Source organism: Hyperolius riggenbachi, chromosome 3, assembly GCF_040937935.1.
Source record: "Hyperolius riggenbachi isolate aHypRig1 chromosome 3, aHypRig1.pri, whole genome shotgun sequence".
Classification (NCBI taxonomy): Eukaryota; Metazoa; Chordata; class Amphibia; order Anura; family Hyperoliidae; genus Hyperolius; species Hyperolius riggenbachi.
The window spans coordinates 512,339,275-512,357,487 of NC_090648.1; the positions used below are offsets into that span (position 1 = coordinate 512,339,275).

An 18,213-nucleotide genomic window follows, 5' to 3' on the forward strand; every position below is an offset into this window, starting at 1 on the left:
GAGACCCGATCCACCCCTTGGCACTGCCTGGCACTGATTGGCCAGGCAGCGCTCGGGGTCTGGGGGGGGGGGGGGGCGCGCGCCGCACCGGATAGCGGCGATCGGGCGCGCGGCGGCGGCGATCGGGGTGCTGGCGCAGCTAGCAAAGTGCTAGCTGCATCCAGCAAAAAAAAAATTAAGTAAATCGGCCCAGCAGGGCCTGAGCGGCACCCTCCGGCGGCTTACCCCGTGTCACACACGGGGTTACCGCTAATGAGGTTAAGGGCTAACTGCAGGGCTGTACAACTCAGCACACAAGTGACTTCCCCCCCCCCCCCCTTTTCTGCCCACTAACACTGACTTTCTGTTGGTGGGCTGTGATCCCCACCGCCATGTTTATTTTTTTTTATTTATGTTTATTTTTTAAATAAATTGCATAATTTTTAATTTTTGGAGCAGGCCCTCCCTCCCCCACCAGAGGATCGCTCTGTCCCCCCCAGGGGGGACAGCCGTGTCACATGGTTGTCCCCAGTACAGCGCTGCCATAGATCACAGCGCTGTACAGTGTAAGTAGATGGAGGTTAGCCTTCTAACAGTCTCTGAGCGGCGATCGCCACTGGGAGACGGATGACAGAGCGGAGCTCCATCATTCAGGCGGAGATGTGCGCGCATCAGCATACGCGATCTCCTGCAAAACCCCACCCCAGGACTTCACCCCAATGGCGGCTCCCGTCTCTGCAGGTCATGTGATGTGCTTCCGGAGCTGCAAGGAGTTACACTGTACGTCATGTGTAACTCCTTGTGGCTCCCGTCTCTGCAGGTCATGTGATGTGCTTCCGGAGCTGCAAGGAGTTACACTGTACGTCACGTGTAACTCCTTGCGGCTCCCGTCTCTGCAGGTCATGTGATGTGTCTCTGCAGGTCATGTGACGTGCTTCCGGAGCTGCAAGGAGTTACACTGTACGTCACGTGTAACTCCTTGCGGCTCCCGTCTCTGCAGGTCATGTGATGTGTCTCTGCAGGTCATGTGACGTGCTTCAGGTGCTGCAAGGAGTTACACTGTACGTCACGTGTAACTCCTTGCGGCTCCCGTCTCTGCAGGTCATGTGATGTGTCTCTGCAGGTCATGTGATGTGCTTCCGGAGCTGCAAGGAGTTACATTGTATAGCATGGCAAAAGAGGAATGACGAGGACCTGTCAATCGCTTTGCTGACAGGTAGTATAATATAATGCTGCTTCTGCTGCAATGCTCTGCCTACGGGCCCCCTTAGTCCGCGGGGGATATTGTTACGCCCCTGATAAAGGCATCTTTGACAGTTTACTTAAGTAGACCCCAATGTGGATGGAGTAGTAAGCAGTAGCACTCATGTATAAGGGACAGAAAAGTGGTGGTGTACAAAGACCTGCGCCCCCAGCTACCTAGCTTGGCACAAACGTTGTGGCTCTGTCATGCAATTGTGGTGTGTTTTGCTTTTGCGATTTGTTCTGGAAAACAAAAATGAGTGGGGTAATTGCCAAATCATGGGACAAATTCCATTTCAGCATTGGTCATTTTGGCGCAGGGTAGAGCCAAAAACTGGCTCACCCTGCTCCTGCACAAACTCCGGGCCGTGCTAATTACCCCCCCCCCGCTTTGTAGCTACGCTGGGGGGAGACACATAGTTCAGGGCTACTGCTGGCAGCCAAATTTATCCTTTTTTTTTTACTAACTTTTGAAGCAGTGGCTGGGCACTCTGGGCACCCGACTCAGGCGTGCAGCACTGCGTCAAATTCAGCCGAATTTGATTGCGCTCGAGAGAAAATTGCACCCTAAGCGGATCGCACTGATGGGAACAGTCGCAACGGCTTCCATTAATTTATCTGCGCCCAGCGCAAAATGCCAGCAGTGGAAAAGGGTTCTTTACTGAAACATGTTAAACAATACAGCTGTGTACTGCGACAGACAAACTGTCATTTCTCAAGCTGTGCAGCCTCAATACTGCATTTTAAAGCACAGTAACTCCCTATATATTTGAAAGAACTAGCATATTCCTTGTAGCATTGGACCTACATAGTTACAATGACATATTGAGATTCTGTATGTTTGATATTGTCACCGACTGATCCACTGACAGCACCATATATCATCTGTCTGTGACATGCGCTATGTTTACTTGTGAAAAGGAAACGATTTCTCATGTAAAAGGGGGTATCAGCCTTCCCTCTCCAAAGGCAGAGCTGGAACAAGATCCTCCAGGACCCAAGTCTGAGACACCAAAGTGCACCCCTTAGACTAAGAGCCCCCCCCTCTTAATCTCTAGTTATCTCTCTTGCAGTCACTGCCATGCATTCCCTTTTCTTATTTCTTTCTGCTTCAAACACAATAGGGGAATGATAGCTGAGTGAGTTGTGCGCCCCTCATACACTGCGCCCTGAGGCTGGAGCCTCTCTTGCCTCTGCCTCGGCCCAGCTCTGTGTCCCCCCTACACTGCGCCCTGAGGCTGGAGCCTCTCTTGCCTCTGCCTCGGCTGGGTCCTGCTGCTGTAAGTATCTGGGTTTAATTTTTTGAGGGGTTTACATTTACTTTATTGCTCTATGGGCTTAGATCAGGGGTCTCAAACTCGCAGCCCGCGGGCCATTTGCGGCCCTCGATACAGTATTTTCTGGCCCTTGCCGGGAAAACCTTCCTTATACTTCGCCTCTGTGCTCCCATATAATCCGCCGCATCCGCATCCCCGCCGCATCCATCTCACTGAAGTGAACTATTTTGCCTATTTAAATTTAACTTACAGTTCGCTTCAGTGGTCCAATACGAATGATCCGCCGCGTCCCCGCCTCTAAACGAGGGCTGCAGAGCCCCCAAATCGCCCGGGGGGCAATCCGCCGACATTTCCTGGAAGGGGCAGAGCCCCTCCTGACGTCAATCGCCGCCTCTGCCCGCCCCTCTCTGTGAAGGAAGAGTGCGAGGGGTGGGCAGAGGCGGCGATGCGCCGCGATTGACGTCAGGAGGGGAAGAGCTGAAGCTGAAAGCTCTGCCCCTTCCAGGAAATGCCGGCGGATTGCCGCCCGGGCGATTTGGGGGCTCTGCAGCCCTCGTTTAGAGGCGGGGACGCGGTGGATCACTCGTATGGGACCACTGAAGCGAACTGTAAGTTAAATTTAAATAGGAAAAAAAGATCGCTTCAGTGAGAATGTGATTTTGAATAAAAATCAATGCAAGGGGTGTCATGTTCAGAAGAACTGTTGATGATCTTCACTCAATGTTCTATTCATGTTCTGGACACTTCATGTTCATAAGAAATAATTAAAACTGTTAATATGTTCATAAGAAATAATTAAAACTGTTAATAATGACATTTGAGCACTTTTTTTTGTGAAATCCCTTATGCGGCCCAGCCTCATCCTGACTTTGCTTCCTGCGGCCCCCAGGTAAATTGAGTTTGAGACCCCTGGCTTAGATAGTCATCTTTACAAGTTAGTCAGAAGTGAATGAGTGGTAAATATTGCTCTGGTCCTGAAATGGTTATTTAAAATGCGAGTTGAGAGGCGGATTTACTGAAATACAGCAATATGTGCATTTCCATTTTGCACCAGCAGAGGGCAGCCTAGTCCTCCATAGGCGCAGTATATACAGGTGGATGCTGCAGCTGCAGGAAAGAGATGTCATTGGTCGGTCACACTGGCAGCCGGGCAGGCTGGGATGATAATATCATTTGTATAGTGTGATTGCATTCTTTATTTTTATATTTTGGCTTCCATCCTATCAGTGGTTGTTTACCTGCTGCTGATCAGCCCTGGCATTCATCCCTGCCTGTTTATATATATAGGGAGCAGGAGAGGCAGATGGGTGAAGCCTTTCTGTAGGTTGTAAGCTGAGTCTCCTCTGAGCATCCACCATGGCCAGGCTCTCTCTGTGTTTCCTGCTCGCCTTTGTGGCTATGGCCCATTTCACTGCGGCCTTCTCTGTGGCCTGGAGACCCTGGGAGTTCTCTACGGTGAGTGCTGACATATGGGGGAGGGGGGGGGGGGTTACATGACAGATCTAGTATGAATTACCGCCTTGGTGTGCTTTAAGACCACACTAACACAAAACGCAATCGCCTAGCGTTTGTGATTATGATTTTGCATTGCGATTTTGCCATGATTGCACCTTGAATTTTCGCTTTTCAGTGAGTGAGAATCGCATCACGATTGTCAGGAAAATGTTACATGCATCGTATTTACAATTAGTGCAAAGGCCCCGTTCACACTAGGAAATTGAATCGCACAACGCAATCACAATCTCCTAATGTTTGAGATCACGATTTTGCATTGCGATGTTCCACAATTTTGCTGATTGATTGCGCTTTGTGATTCTCATGTGTTTGCGAAAGGTGCAAATCGCAATCACTACGCAAGTGTTGCATTGTGAGTAACCCTATAGGATTTCTTGTGTCACAGTGCTTTGCTGATCGCCGGCGATCAGCGAGGGGCGCAAAATGCGGCTGGAAAGCACACGAGTGTAAATGAGGCCTGACTCACAGCAAGACGGTAGATAAAAGCGCAATCGCCCACAGCAACCTCTAGCGTTTCTTTTTCCTATAAGTTAAAGTGAAACTGTACTGTAACCAAAATAACATCATGAATAAAAATGGCTGATTTTTTTTTTTTTTTTTTACAATATTCATTTATAAATTATACTTTCTGAAATGTAGAGCAGGCGGCAACATCTGTAGTACTGGCAGGTGGTCTCTGCGGAATGTTTGTTTAAAGGGGAACTGAAGTAAGAGGTATACGGAGGCTGCCATATTTATTTCCTTTTAATCGATACCAGTTGCCTGGCAGCCCTGCTGGTCTATTTCTCTGCAGTAGTATCTGAATAACACCAGAAACAAGCATGCAGCTAGTCTTGTCAGATCTGACTTTAAAGTCTGGAACACCTGATCTGCTGCATGCTTGTTCAGGGGCTATGGCTAATAGTATTAGAGGCAGAGGATCAGCAGGGCTGCCAGGCAACTGGTATTGCTTAATAGGAAATAAATATGGCAGCCTCCGTATACCTCTTACTTCAGTTCCCCTTTAATGAGAGTTCAAAAGCCAGTACAAAAGCTTAGCTGGTCTCCAAGAATTTGTATGTTTTTTGACTATGGACTCTGTAATGTGCTGCAGAAGATGTCAGTGCTATATAAATACATAATAATAATATGGTAGGACATTAGGCTATGACTATGGTAGGATTAGATTGTGAGCTCCTCTGAGGACAGTCAGTGACATGACTATGTACTCTGTAATGTGCTGCAGAAGATGTCAGTGCTATATAAATACATAATAATAATATGGTAGGACATTACACTATGACTATGATAGGATTAGAGTGTGAGCTCCTCTGAGGGCAGTTAGTGACATGACTATGTACTCTGTAATGTGCTGCAGAAGATGTCAGTGCTATATAAATACATAATAATAATATGGTAGGACATGAGACTATGACTATGGTAGGATTAGATTGTGAGCTCCTCTGAGGACAGTCAGTGACATGACCATGTACTCGGTACAGTGCTGCAGGAGATGTCAGTGCTATATAAATACATAATAATAATAAGGCAGGACATTAGGACTATGACTATGTTAGGGATTAGAGTGTGAGCTCCTCTGAGGACAGTCAGTGACATGACTATGTACTCTGTAATGTGCTGCAGAAGATGTCAGTGCTATAAAAATACATAATAATAATATGGTAGGACATTAGACTATGACTATGGTAGGATTAGATTGAGAGCTCCTCTGAGGACAGTCAGTGACATGACTATGTACTCTGTAATGTGCTGCAGAAGATGTCAGTGCTATATAAATACATAATAATAATAATATGGGAGGACATTAGACTATGACTAAGGTAGGATTAGAGTGTGAGCTCCTCTGAGGACAGTCAGTGACATGACTATATACTCTGTAATGTACTGCAGAAGATGTCAGTGCTATATAAATACATAATAATAATATGGTAGGACATTAGACTATGACTATGGTAGGATTAGATTGTGAGCCCCTCTGAGGACAGTCAGTGACATGACTATGTACTCTGTACAGTGCTGCAGAAGATGTTAGTGCTATATAAATACATAATAATAATATGGTAGGACATTAGACTATGACTATGGTAGGATTAGATTGTGAGCTCCTCTGAGGACAGTCAGTGACATGACGATGTACTCTGTAATGTGCTGCAGAAGATGTCAGTGCTATATAAATACATAATAATAATATGGTAGGACATTAGACTATGACTATGGTAGGATTAGAGTGTGAGCTCCTCTGAGGACAGTCAGTGACATGACTATGTACTCTGTAATGTGCTGCAGAAGATGTCAGTGCTATATAAATACATAATAATAATATGGTAGGACATTAGCCTATGACTATGGTAGGATTAGAGTGTGAGCTCCTCTGAGGACAGTCAGTGACATGACTATGTACTCTGTAATGTGCTGCAGAAGATGTCAGTGCTATATAAATACATAATAATAATATGGTAGGACATTACACTATGACTATGGTAGGATTAGAGTGTGAGCTCCTCTGAGGACAGTCAGTGACATGACTATGTACTCTGTAATGTGCTGCAGAAGATGTCAGTGCTATATAAATACATAATAATAATAATAATATGGTAGGACATTAGACTATGACTATGGTAGGATTATAGAGTGAGCTCCCCTGAGGACAGTCAGTGACATGACTATGTACTCTGTAATGTGCTGCAGAAGATGTTAGTGCTATATAAATACATAATAATAATATGGTAGGACATTAGACTATGACTATGGTAGGATTAGAGTGTGAGCTCCTCTGAGGACAGTCAGTGACATGACTATGTACTCTGTAATGTGCTGCAGAAGATGTCAGTGCTATATAAATACATAATAATAATAATATGGTAGGACATTAGACTATGACTATGGTAGGATTAGATTGTGAGCTCCTCTGAGGACAGTCAGTGACATGACTATGTACTCTGTAATGTGCTGCAGAAGATGTCAGTGCTATATAAATACATAATAATAATATGGGAGGACATTAGACTATGACTATGACAGGATTAGAGTGTGAGCTCCTCTGAGGACAGTCAGTGACATGACTATGTACAGCAGAGTCCCCCTCTTGCTGATTTCCTCTATGTGTCCTCCATACATGAGCCCCTGTGTATTGCTTATCATTGGATTATATGTTATTGATTCTTCCTCTCTTATTACAGCAACTGAAAAGCATCACCTGGGAGAACTGCGATTCCGGCAAACTTCCCGGTACAATCAAGAGTCTGTCCATCACCCCCGACCCCGTGACCATGCCGGGAGACGTGACCGTGTCTGTGGTGCTGAACACCGAGGTCCCTCTGAGCGCGCCCCTGCAGGTGAGACACCTTTTGCCACTCGCATTACCGCTGATCGGAAATCTGTCTAAAGGTGGCCATACACGATACAATCAGAACCCTTGATCCTTGAAATTGGGCCCCCTACCCCCCCCCCCCCCCCACACACCCTCGTTTCCCGGTCAGAGCCCCTTTCTTTCTAAGAACAGCTTTCCTTCTCCCGTACATGTGTTATGGCTGCCTGTGTTTTTGGCTCAGGATATTGCTGAAGTTACTTTTTTGAAAATATCTCTTCTTATTCCCTCTCTGTCCTCTTTTCACTAAGCTACGTGTCCCCTACATACATAAGTTAAGTAGCCATGTTCCCCAGATAACAGAATAAATTTGATATGAGGTCCGAGTGACCGGAGTAGGCATGGCAGTGCAGCACAGGGACAAGCATGGCGCCCATGGTATGAGCCATGCCAGTACCCCTCTAGATACGTCTCTGTCTCTGGTTCACTTTAATGGAGCAGAGTGTTCTGTACACACAGACAGGCATCCGGTATAACAAGGTAGAACTCTTTACTGAAGTAAAAAGGCAGAGATAAAGCATACACCACTATCAGGAAATGCAGCTTACATAGAACAGAGAGAAACACGGAATGAAGACAGGAAATCACAATACCATAGAGATCATCATCACATTTTACAGACAGTGACATCTTGTGTTGTTGTACTGTACTGCAGTTTAGGTAGAAATCTCGTTGATACCGTCCACGGACGGTTGCGGGGCCGCAGACGCAGACGTGAAGAAAATGTGATCGCACTCGATTCTCTGCATCGATAGCGGTTCAGATCAATAGAGTCTGGATTGGTTGTGTAGGGGCTACCTGTAGCAACCTGGAGTTTCTCTTCCTCCCAGCTGTCACGGAACGGCCGGAAGGAACGTCGGCGAATCTGGCCGATTCGCCGTCGACTTTCCGATGTCTTGGTCGGATTTGCCAGTCATTACAGCAAGCAGAACTGACAGTCCTGTTTTTTTTTTAAACTACAACTTTTTTTTCTCCCCTGCCTAACTTAACTGCAGGATGGCTGTTTTGATATGCTAATGAGCAGGAACAAACCCTAGCTTTCAGGAAGCTAATCCCAGCACGGGGCTATTCAAAACCTGCTTTCCCCCCAGACTGGCCGGAGCCATATAGACAGAATAAGAAAGCATGGAGTTTAGGATTTTGAGCATGTTTAAGCAATACCGTTCAGGTGAGAAATGTGAAAGTTATATCATTCTGCTGGTCCGGATCTTGTAAGTATTTTGATATTAAATTGGGGCCACTGGCATAACCAAAACTCGGGGGATTCCACTGTTTTTTAACTGGGCATGCAAACATGCCCAAGTTTGGTATCATATGAACTGGCCTAGTCTGAGAAATATGAATATGTGATGGTCATGTGTGTGCGGAAAGCGTAAGCCGAGATATGACAGATGTCATATTTGGTGAGCTCCCCTCCAGGGAGCTCACCGCCCCTGTCCAACACCTGGGCTGTACTTGAGGCTCCACCCAAAGAGGGGCATTGTTCAAAAGTGGTTGCGATGGACTCCTCCCGCAGTCCTCCACATTCCATCTGTATGAGAGCTGTCTGGTGCTAGCCAGAGGACACATGGCTAGCGGCCATCTTGATCGGCCATCTTGTCTGAACTGAAACAAAGGACATTTTCCATTTTGCTTGGATTTTAAATTGAGCTGAAACAAAGGACTTTACCAAGGAACTTTGATTCTTCCCACTAAAGGACATCTTTCCAGGAACTAAGTATTTTTTATCTCTTTCTTTTATTTTTCATACTGACTATTAATGTTTCAATAATTGTTGATTTTAATAATTGTCTGTATATATTAATTATTTATATTGCTGTGAATAAAAGACTTTATCAAAGTCATTCACTGTTCCGCTACCCTGCTTATCAGCACACACAGAAATGATCCCGGGTCTCTGAAGAGACGCTACTACTATTGTTTATATCTAGACAGAATAGAGTGTGTTTAACCGTTTTTATTCGCAGGACTAGTCAGTCAGTCGGGTCCACTGGCCCATACCAGTGGTGGTGGCAGTAATACCCAGAAATCGTGTGTAAGTTGTATTTCCGTAACCTCACAGGCTCCCTTCTGGTCGGGCTGCTGCCCAAGTTCCGTCGATTTCCGTGCATCGAGTGCGACCACAGCTTGCATGATTGGTGTGCTGAAACCGATTGGAAGGCAGTTTGCGGTCTGACCACAAGGGCTCCTGTGACACCCCCCCCCCCCCCCCCCCATAGTGCTGATCCTGAAAACCCACCCTAAGCAGTACACAAACATCATGAAGCACTGTAACTGTAACACTGCTTTGTCTTTCTGAAACCCAGATCAAGATCACCGCAGAGAAGGAGCTGTTTGGCGAGTGGCTCGCCGTGCCTTGTATCGATAAGTTCGGCAGCTGTACCTACAATGACGTCTGCGATCTGCTGGACGCTTTCTTCAAACCTGGACAGCAATGCCCCGGACCCCTGAAAGCCTACGGCCTGCCCTGCCACTGTCCTTTCAGAGCTGTGAGTCACTCAGATCAATATATCTCTATATCTAATCAGATGCCAATTATACTGAGTTGAGGCAAATGTTATGCAATTTTTATTCAAATTTGTGCAGCAAGGAAAATGACTCAATTGCAGCATTTCGGTATTATAAGCATCTGGTTGACAGCCCAGAGTAAAATTAGCCATAAATTAGTTTTCTCCTATGTTGCTGTCACTTACAGTAGGAAATCTGACAGAAGTGACAGGTTTTGGACTAGTCCATCTCTTCATGGGGGATTCTCAGCAAGGCTTTTATTCTTTTTAAAAATATTCCCTAAAAAGGATTTAAACAATGATGCTGGCACAGTTTTTGGCAGTTGGACAGAGCAAGGGCCCGTTTCCGCTAGCAGTCTCTAGCGCTTGCGCTAAACGCTAGCGATCGCAATTTAGCAAGTCCCAATCTTTTTTCTGCGATTGCGATTTTGCTATGCAATGTTTTGCATAGCAAAATTGCGGTAAAAATCGTTTCACAGCGCGATTGCGCTTTGGTAGAAATTGAATTGCGGTAGTGGAAAATACCTACCTCGATTCCTATGTTATTTAGCAAACCCTCGCGATTTAAAAATTGCTAGCAATTTGCGATTTTGCGATTCAGCATCGCAATCGCCGCAAGTGGAAAAGGGCCCCAGCTGCCATTCACTAAGTGCTTTTGAAAATAAATAAATCCCTGAGAATCCCCCATGAAGAGATGGACTAGTCGCTTCTGTCAGATTTCTACTACCTACTGTAAGTGATAGCAACGAAGAAGAAAAGTAATTTATGCATTTTACTCAGGAAAAAACATACTTCTTATTTGTATATGTTTGCACATATTTAAAATTTTATAATTTTTCACCATAGTGCCTCTTTAATTAAACACATTTTCAGTAAATAAAATATATATATTTACATAGATTTATACTTGAGTCTTGAAAGAGGGAAAAATGAGGAGGAAAGAGGGACTGGGCTCCCAAAGAGGGACTTTCACTCTGAAGCAGGGACACTTGGAAGTTATGGCCACCATCAGAACATACAGTATACAAAATGTGGGAGTTTCCTGCAAAGTAGACTTCGGATCTCCTCTGATGGGCCCTTCACCAGAGGCCCAGTACTGATGTTCCACGTGTATCCCCATGCGGGCAGCCCTGGGTGGGACAAAACAACACAGGACATCTGAGGGTAAACAACCAGAAATATGACGGAAGGATGTTTGTTACAGAGGCATGCGACTTTTTATCTTATCTTAAGTTATAGGTTCTTATTTTATGGCTCATTTTAGCCATATGTTTTCTTGATAGTGGGATGTTGACTGACTTATAATCGTTTTACAGTATTTAGATGACATCATCACGTTTGTTCCTCGTTCCCTGAAGCTGTTTGCTGCAGTTAATATGTGGTTACGTGTGATCGCTGCCAAGAGCCACCGCAGAGCATTCGTTTTGTTTTATATAGGGTGTTGTTTTATGTTAATTCAGCTGTGATTAATAGCCACAGAGATAAGTAAGCTGCGGTGTAATGCTTTTATGACAGAGTAAAGCAAAATGACAGTCTGGGCATCACTTGAAATAGAAACGTGTTTCCTTATTCTGTATTTCCCATACAGTTATCCTACTATCTTTAGTACCAGAGTTATGTCATCTGTGTAAAAATCACAAGTCCCCCAGCTCATAGCGCAGCACTGCAGGGAGAAGCCATTTCATAAATATATTATATTCAGTACGTTTAAGAGGCCCTGTAGTGACATACAATACTGTAGAATGCAGTCCATTTATCAGCATACCCACTTTTATGGTCATTTTTCTGGTTTCAGCATCAGAATCTATATATTACTGTATATTGGCATGTAGACCCACCCTCCCAATGATGTCACAGGCTAGGCTGATTAGCTATGTGGAATTCACAGCTATTAAATGATACTTTATTTAGTTTTATAACACTTGATTATTGATAGTTGTCCTTTGAAGAACGTTATAAAGCCTCGTAGCCATGAGCCGATATTTGCGCTGATGTTTCCCGATGTCAGGGAACATCGTTTACCATAATCATATTAAATCATGTTGTCCCCCTGCGGTGATTGCGTGTCGTTATGCGACGGACGCGGCAGATCGGTTCTTTCAAGATTCCCGATGACTCCGCGTAAAGTACCATGATTGCTGACTCCCCGTTTGCTCCCGTCAAGTAGTTGCGTGACGTCAGAAGCAGGAAGGGGGGAGAGCGCTGGACCAATCGGGTGGTGAGTACATAGCTGAAGTTTACAAACTGTAGAAGTCTTGACAGATTCACTTTGAAAGTGTAAAATCACCTGTGTCTACTGATCTCCAGGGAGCAGCTAAGAAGTAATCTGCCTGTCCTCCCTGTGAGGTGCTGATTTATATCTCTGTACAGCGCTGTGAGGTAGACCAGGAGGCCTCCAACAGAGAATCATGGAATAATGTCCATGACGCTGAACCTGTTGCTCACCTGTCTACCTCACAGCATCAGGACAACAGATGGAAGAGTAGGTGGCACAGATGGAGTTAAAGACTACCCCCCCTGCACCCAGATTTGCTAATTGCCACCTCACAGGTAGGAAGTAGGATTGACTCCTCCTGTGGCTGGAATATAATGTTTTCGAAGACGGAACATTTCCATTCTCAGATTTCCCCAAATTTTTGCTGCATGTTAATAAAGTTTACATGTGTGTAATTTATTATGTATGACCGGGGCGTAACTACCTTGTGCCAGGCCCACACCGCAGAGATCTTTCGGCTGCCCCCCCCCCCCCCCCCCAAATCACAGTATTTGGCAACCCTCCCTCACGGAGGACCCGCTCCTGTACAAAATGCAGAGCAGCAGAGAGTACCTCCTTCCGGGAGCGGGACAGGTCCTCTTCAGTGCAGCCAAGCATCCTAGTGCTCCAGCCTCTGCCTGTCTTTAGACGCAAGCCGCATAGTGATTGGCTGTATGGCGCTTTTGCACTGAAGAGGGGTCAAGAGGACCTGATCCACCGCCGGTAGGAGGTAATGTATAACGCTCTGCATTATGTACATAAGACGTCCCACCCTAGGCTCCACCTCCTCCCCACCCATGAGGGCAAGGTTCACGCCCCTGTCTATGACCAATCAAAGTATCCTCATTAAATCTTCTTTTTGTATTTCTGTCTTCCAGGGATCCTACACTCTCCCCAGCACCGAGTTCACTCTCCCCAACCTGTCCCTTCCCTCATGGCTGGAAGAGGGCAACTACAGGGTCTCCGGAGTCCTCACCCACAACAATGAGGAAATCGGGTGCGCCAAGTTCTCTTTCTCCCTGGCCACTACCTCCTCCTGGTGGTGGTAAGAGGAACTTCTGCTGAAGAACACACCTCTGATCCCTCCTTTAATTTGATGACCCTTTTATCTCACCTTTGACAATAAAAGACTTCCTCCTTTCAGATGTGTGTGGACAGGAGAACCGGACTGGTCTTACTGATTCATTAAACTGTTTAACGCTTTCTACATCATTTAATGACGGTTATTTATAGTAGAGAGGTCCAGATGAACACCAGTCATAGATTAATAATAAATGTGTACAGTGGACCATAAATGTATTATTACGGTAGCTTTATTCTTTCAATGAACACAATGATTTTACCCAGCATTCCAAGCTCACGCCAACACGGGCGCCCAGGACATACAATGCCTGCTCCTTGCAAAGGTTGTTGTACCTTCCGCTAATGAATAATGAAATGACACTTAAAACCAAAGGCCTGGCAGAAACACAAAAACATAGAAGATAGTAGAGTATATATCAGAGCAGGATCATCTATAAGGCAACCTAGGCAACTTCCTTGGGCCTAGTGGCCTTCAAGGGACCCAGCCACCACTTTTTTTTACTATCCTCCCTGCCTCAGCTTACCAAAAAGACTAGCGGAAGCATAGGTTAGCACCTTGCCTTGGGCCCCATTTCATTTTGATCCTTTTCTGATATGAGTATAAGAAGAGTAGTGGGTTGTTCCTCACGACCCAGAGCTCAGTAACTCCGCCAACAGACTATTGCTGGGACTGACAGCATGCAATAGCTCTAAAGCCCCACCCTATTCCCAGCATGAAGCAGATGCAGGTCTTGCGTTTTGGCTGCATACACAGATTTGTTTCCTAGATACCATTATTTGAATGGACGAAACACAGAAACTGTGATCAGATTATTATTCAAGCAATATAGACATGGGGCTGCCTTGCTACAGCTGAAGCGTATTGTAATAGTAATAGGAAGTTGTCAATGTACAATAGGATGTTTTTGTTATTCTGGCATGGACTCAGGCTTTAAAGCAAATTTGAAGTAATTTAAAACGTTAAAATAAATCATTTGATAGTTAAAGAAATAAGTGCTGCTCTTACTGCTGCTTGTTGTCTTCAGGGCCCTTCCTGTTCTCGAACACAGTGAATCCAGCGCAGGAGACTCGGGCGCACAGGGAGGAACTTCGGCGCTGTCAGAAGACAGAGCTGAAGTTACTTTTAAAACACAATAATTCGTCCGGCAGCAATTGCTGGAAGCCAAATTATTTCATTCCCCTCCATCCATGGCGGCCTGGAGGGGGAATAGTAATTAACACAGCTGGGACTTGTGCAGCAGCAGGACCATTCATGTATCGGCCGTATCCTGCGCCCCAGTATCCCGTGCCGATTCCTCTCGTACGCCCTTTTCTGGCCTCATTTTTATTCAAGGTGTCACGGACGTTCACTGGGGCTGTGAAGAGGCGCATTTGAACTAAGCATGCGCAGTGGGAGGAGACCCTTGTTCCCGGCTTCTCTCCTTTGTACACAAGCGCTTCCTTTCCTGGGCTTGCGTGTTTTGGGGCTTACACATGCCCAGTGTCTATGTGATCGTGCGTGGCTTTGGGTGCTTTGGGCCAACAGTATTCAGTCAGATACTAAAATAGAGCAAAATGTGAAATAGGAGGAACTCTGAAGGCAACGGCAAGCATTAAATGGTTTACTGCCAAGCACTTTTTCCCAATATTTATTTTGAATTGACTTCAGTTGTACCTTAAATGTCAGCTTAAGGTATTACGGTGCGTCAGGATCTCTGTAGCTCTAAAGCCCTCCTTAATTTTGATTTATGACTTTGATCGAATGTGCCTGAAAACAATTAGCTGCTGTATGGCAATCAATAAACTTCAGATCAGTTGTGGACAGTCTGTCATTGTAAAGCATGAATGGGAGCGGTGACAGCTTGTTGCTCGGCTTGTGTGATTTTGTGATGGTCAGAGTACAACAAAACTCAGAAAAGCAAATCTCTGTCATTTATCAACCCACTTTTGCAGAATTCTCCTGAGAGCATGGTCCATCTACAGTCCTACACTGTAACTACAAGTCACGGCCCTCCAGCAAAACATTGATGCCCCCCCCCAATGTTACCACCCCTTCCCTTGCCTCCCCCTGGTGACCCTCACAGCCTGGAGGCCCATCTCACAAGGGTCATAAAACAAGAGTGGCCATTGTGATCTTTACACCCGTAATTTGTACACAAAACACCTGATCTGAAGTATAGTCCCCTGTATCGGAGGAAGGGAAGGTTAGTAGTTGGTCTGCCCCCCTCTAGTTACACCCCGGTCCCTAGGGTTTGACGGTCAGGGTCAGGTGGATTGGAAGTTCTATAAAGACAGTTTGATCTGGCCATACATTATGAGATCTGGCAATGATGCCCTCTCCATGAAGTGTAACTCTAGCCTTAGGACAACCACTATTATTCCACGGATCTTGATGAGTGTTTGGCAATGCATGGCAGGTTAGTACAATATATGGAGAATCCAGTGGCCAGTGCGGGACCCTTGGTGATGAATGTAAGAAGCAGACAGAGCTGGAAACATGGGAGCATAGTTCCATCACCTTTGGAGTGCCTACAGACATCCAATGATCACTGTCCATCCTGGCAGGTTAGAAAATGCTCATCTGTCTAAACGAGCAATGCGTAACAAAATCCTATTTATGTTTATTCCTGTCTCTTTCCGCATGGGAAAGATCTGAATCTTGTCAGGATAGTAAGTTAGGAAGGTCCTCCAAGGTGGAGATGCATACAGCAGTACAAACCTGAAGTTGTCTACAAAGAATCTACACTACTTGGCCTAAAATAAATCTTCTGCTTCATGGTGGGCCTTAATCTGAACATAATGAAACTGCCAACCAGAGTGTCCTCCCCAGCTGATCTGGGATCCTAAAGGGGTGCAAAGATTGGGAAACCAAAATTGGGAAGAGTCTGTTTAAGGCTTTGGCTGGGTTCTTCTGTCTAGGGATTTGGCTGGGTTCTTCTGTCTAGGGCTTTGGCTGGGTTCTTCTGTCTAGGGATTTGGCTGGGTTCTTCTGTCTAGGGATTTGGCTGGGTTCTTCTGTCTAGGGATTTGGATGGGTTATTCTGTCTAGGGCTTTGGATGGGTTATTCTGTCTAAGGCTTTGTCTGGGTTCTTCTGTCTAGGGATTTGGCTGGGTTCTTCTGTCTAGGGCTTTGGCTGGGTTCTTCTGTCTAGGGCTTTGGCTGGGTTATTCTGTCTAAGGCTTTGGCTGGGTACTTCTGTCTAAGGCTTTGGCTGGGGTTTTCTGTCTTGAGCTTTGTCTGGGTTCTTCTGTCTAGGGCTTTGGCTGGGTACTTCTGTCTAGGGCTTTGGCTGGGTTCTTCTGTCTAGGGCTTTGGCTGGGTTCTTCTGTCTAGGGATTTGGATGGGTTATTCTGTCTAAGGCTTTGGCTGGGTTTTTCTGTCTAGGGCTTTGGCTGGGTTCTTCTGTCTAGGGCTTTGGGTGGGTTCTTCTGTCTAGGGATTTGGCTGGGTACTTCTGTCTAGGGATTTGGCTGGGTTCTTCTGTCTAGGGCTTTGGCTGGGTTCTTCTGTCTAGGGCTTTGGGTGGGTTCTTCTGTCTAGGGATTTGGCTGGGTACTTCTGTCTAGGGATTTGGCTGGGTTCTTCTGTCTAAGGCTTTGGCTGGGTTCTTCTGTCTAGGGCTTTGCCCGGGTTCTTCTGTCTAGGGAATTGGCTGGGTTCTTCTGTCTAGGGCTTTGGCTGGGTTCTTCTGTCTAGGGCTTTGGATGGGTTATTCTGTCTAAGGCTTTGACTGGGTTCTTCTGTCTAGGGCTTTGGCTGGGTTCTTCTGTCTAGGAATTTGACTGGGTTCTTCTGTCTAGGGCTTTGGCTGGGTTCTTCTGTCTAAGGCTTTGGCTGGGTTCTTCTGTCTAGGGCTTTGGCTGGGTTCTTCTGTCTAGGGCTTTGGCTGGATTCTTCTGTCTAGGGCTTTGGCTGGGTTCTTCTGTCTAGGGATTTGGCTGGGTTCTTCTGTCTAAGGCTTTGGCTGGGTTCTTCTGTCTAAGGCTTTGGGCTGGGTTCTTCTGTCTAGGGCTTTGGCTGGGTTCTTCTGTCTAGGGCTTTGGGTGGGTTCTTCTGTCTAGGGATTTGGCTGGGTTCTTCTGTCTAAGGCTTTGGCTGGGTTCTTCTGTCTAGGGCTTTGGCTGGGTTCTTCTGTCTAAGGCTTTGGCTGGGTTCTTCTGTCTAGGGCTTTGGCTGGGTTCTTCTGTCTAGGGCTTTGGCTGGGTTCTTCTGTCTAGGGATTTGGCTGGGTTCTTCTGTCTAAGGCTTTGGGCTGGGTTCTTCTGTCTAAGGCTTTGGCTGGGTTCTTCTGTCTAGGGATTTGGCTGGGTTCTTCTGTCTAAGGCTTTGGGCTGGGTTCTTCTGTCTAGGGCTTTGGCTGGGTTCTTCTGTCTATTGCTTTGGCTGGGTTCTTCTGTCTAGGGCTTTGACTGGGTTCTTCTGTCTAGGGCTTTGGCTGGGTTCTTCTGTCTAGGGCTTTGACTGGGTTCTTCTGTCTAGGGCTTTACCCGGGTTCTTCTGTCTAAGGCTTTGGCTGGGTTCTTCTGTCTAGGGCTTTGGCTGGGTTCTTCTGTCTAGGGCTTTGGCTGGGTTCTTCTGTCTAGGGATTTGGCTGGGTTCTTCTGTCTAGGGCTTTGGCTGGGTTCTTCTGTCTAGGGCTTTGACTGGGTTCTTCTGTCTAGGGCTTTACCCGGGTTCTTCTGTCTAGGGCTTTGGCTAGGTTCTTCTGTCTAGGGCTTTGGCTGGGTTCTTCTGTCTAGGGCTTTGGCTGGGTTCTTCTGTCTAGGGCTTTGGCTGGGTTCTTCTGTCTAGGGCTTTGGCTGGGTTCTTCTGTCTAGGGCTTTGGCTGGGTTCTTCTGTCTAGAACTTTGGCTGGGTTCTTCTGTCTAGGGCTTTGACTGGGTTCTTCTGTCTAGGGATTTGGCTGGGTTCTTCTGTCTAGGGATTTGGCTGGGTTCTTCTGTCTAGGGCTTTGGCTGGGTTTTTCTGTCTAGGGCTTTGGCTGGGTTCTTCTGTCTAGAACTTTGG

General features: G+C 46.1%; 1 protein-coding gene across 1 annotated transcript; it reads left to right on the plus strand.

Moving 5' to 3' along the window:
* Positions 1–3,615: 3,615 nt before the first annotated feature.
* Positions 3,616–15,020, plus strand: LOC137564482 (ganglioside GM2 activator-like). Its single transcript, XM_068278390.1, has 4 exons — positions 3,616–3,953; positions 7,193–7,348; positions 9,687–9,869; positions 13,020–15,020. Exons 1-4 carry the CDS (start codon positions 3,855–3,857, stop codon positions 13,188–13,190), a joined length of 609 nt encoding a protein of 202 aa, XP_068134491.1. The 5' UTR covers positions 3,616–3,854; the 3' UTR covers positions 13,191–15,020.
* The last annotated feature ends 3,193 nt before the right edge of the window (positions 15,021–18,213 follow it).

What these genes read in the sequence shown, in the direction of transcription:
- LOC137564482 (XM_068278390.1), top strand. Translation starts at nt 3,855, where the DNA reads ATGGCCAGGCTCTCTCTGTGTTTCCTGCTCGCCTTTGTGGCTATGGCC. An exon ending in CTCTGAGCGCGCCCCTGCAG is followed by an intron (nt 7,349 to 9,686) that starts GTGAGACACCTT and finishes TCTGAAACCCAG; the next exon opens with ATCAAGATCACCGCAGAGAA. An exon ending in GCCACTGTCCTTTCAGAGCT is followed by an intron (nt 9,870 to 13,019) that starts GTGAGTCACTCA and finishes TCTGTCTTCCAG; the next exon opens with GGATCCTACACTCTCCCCAG.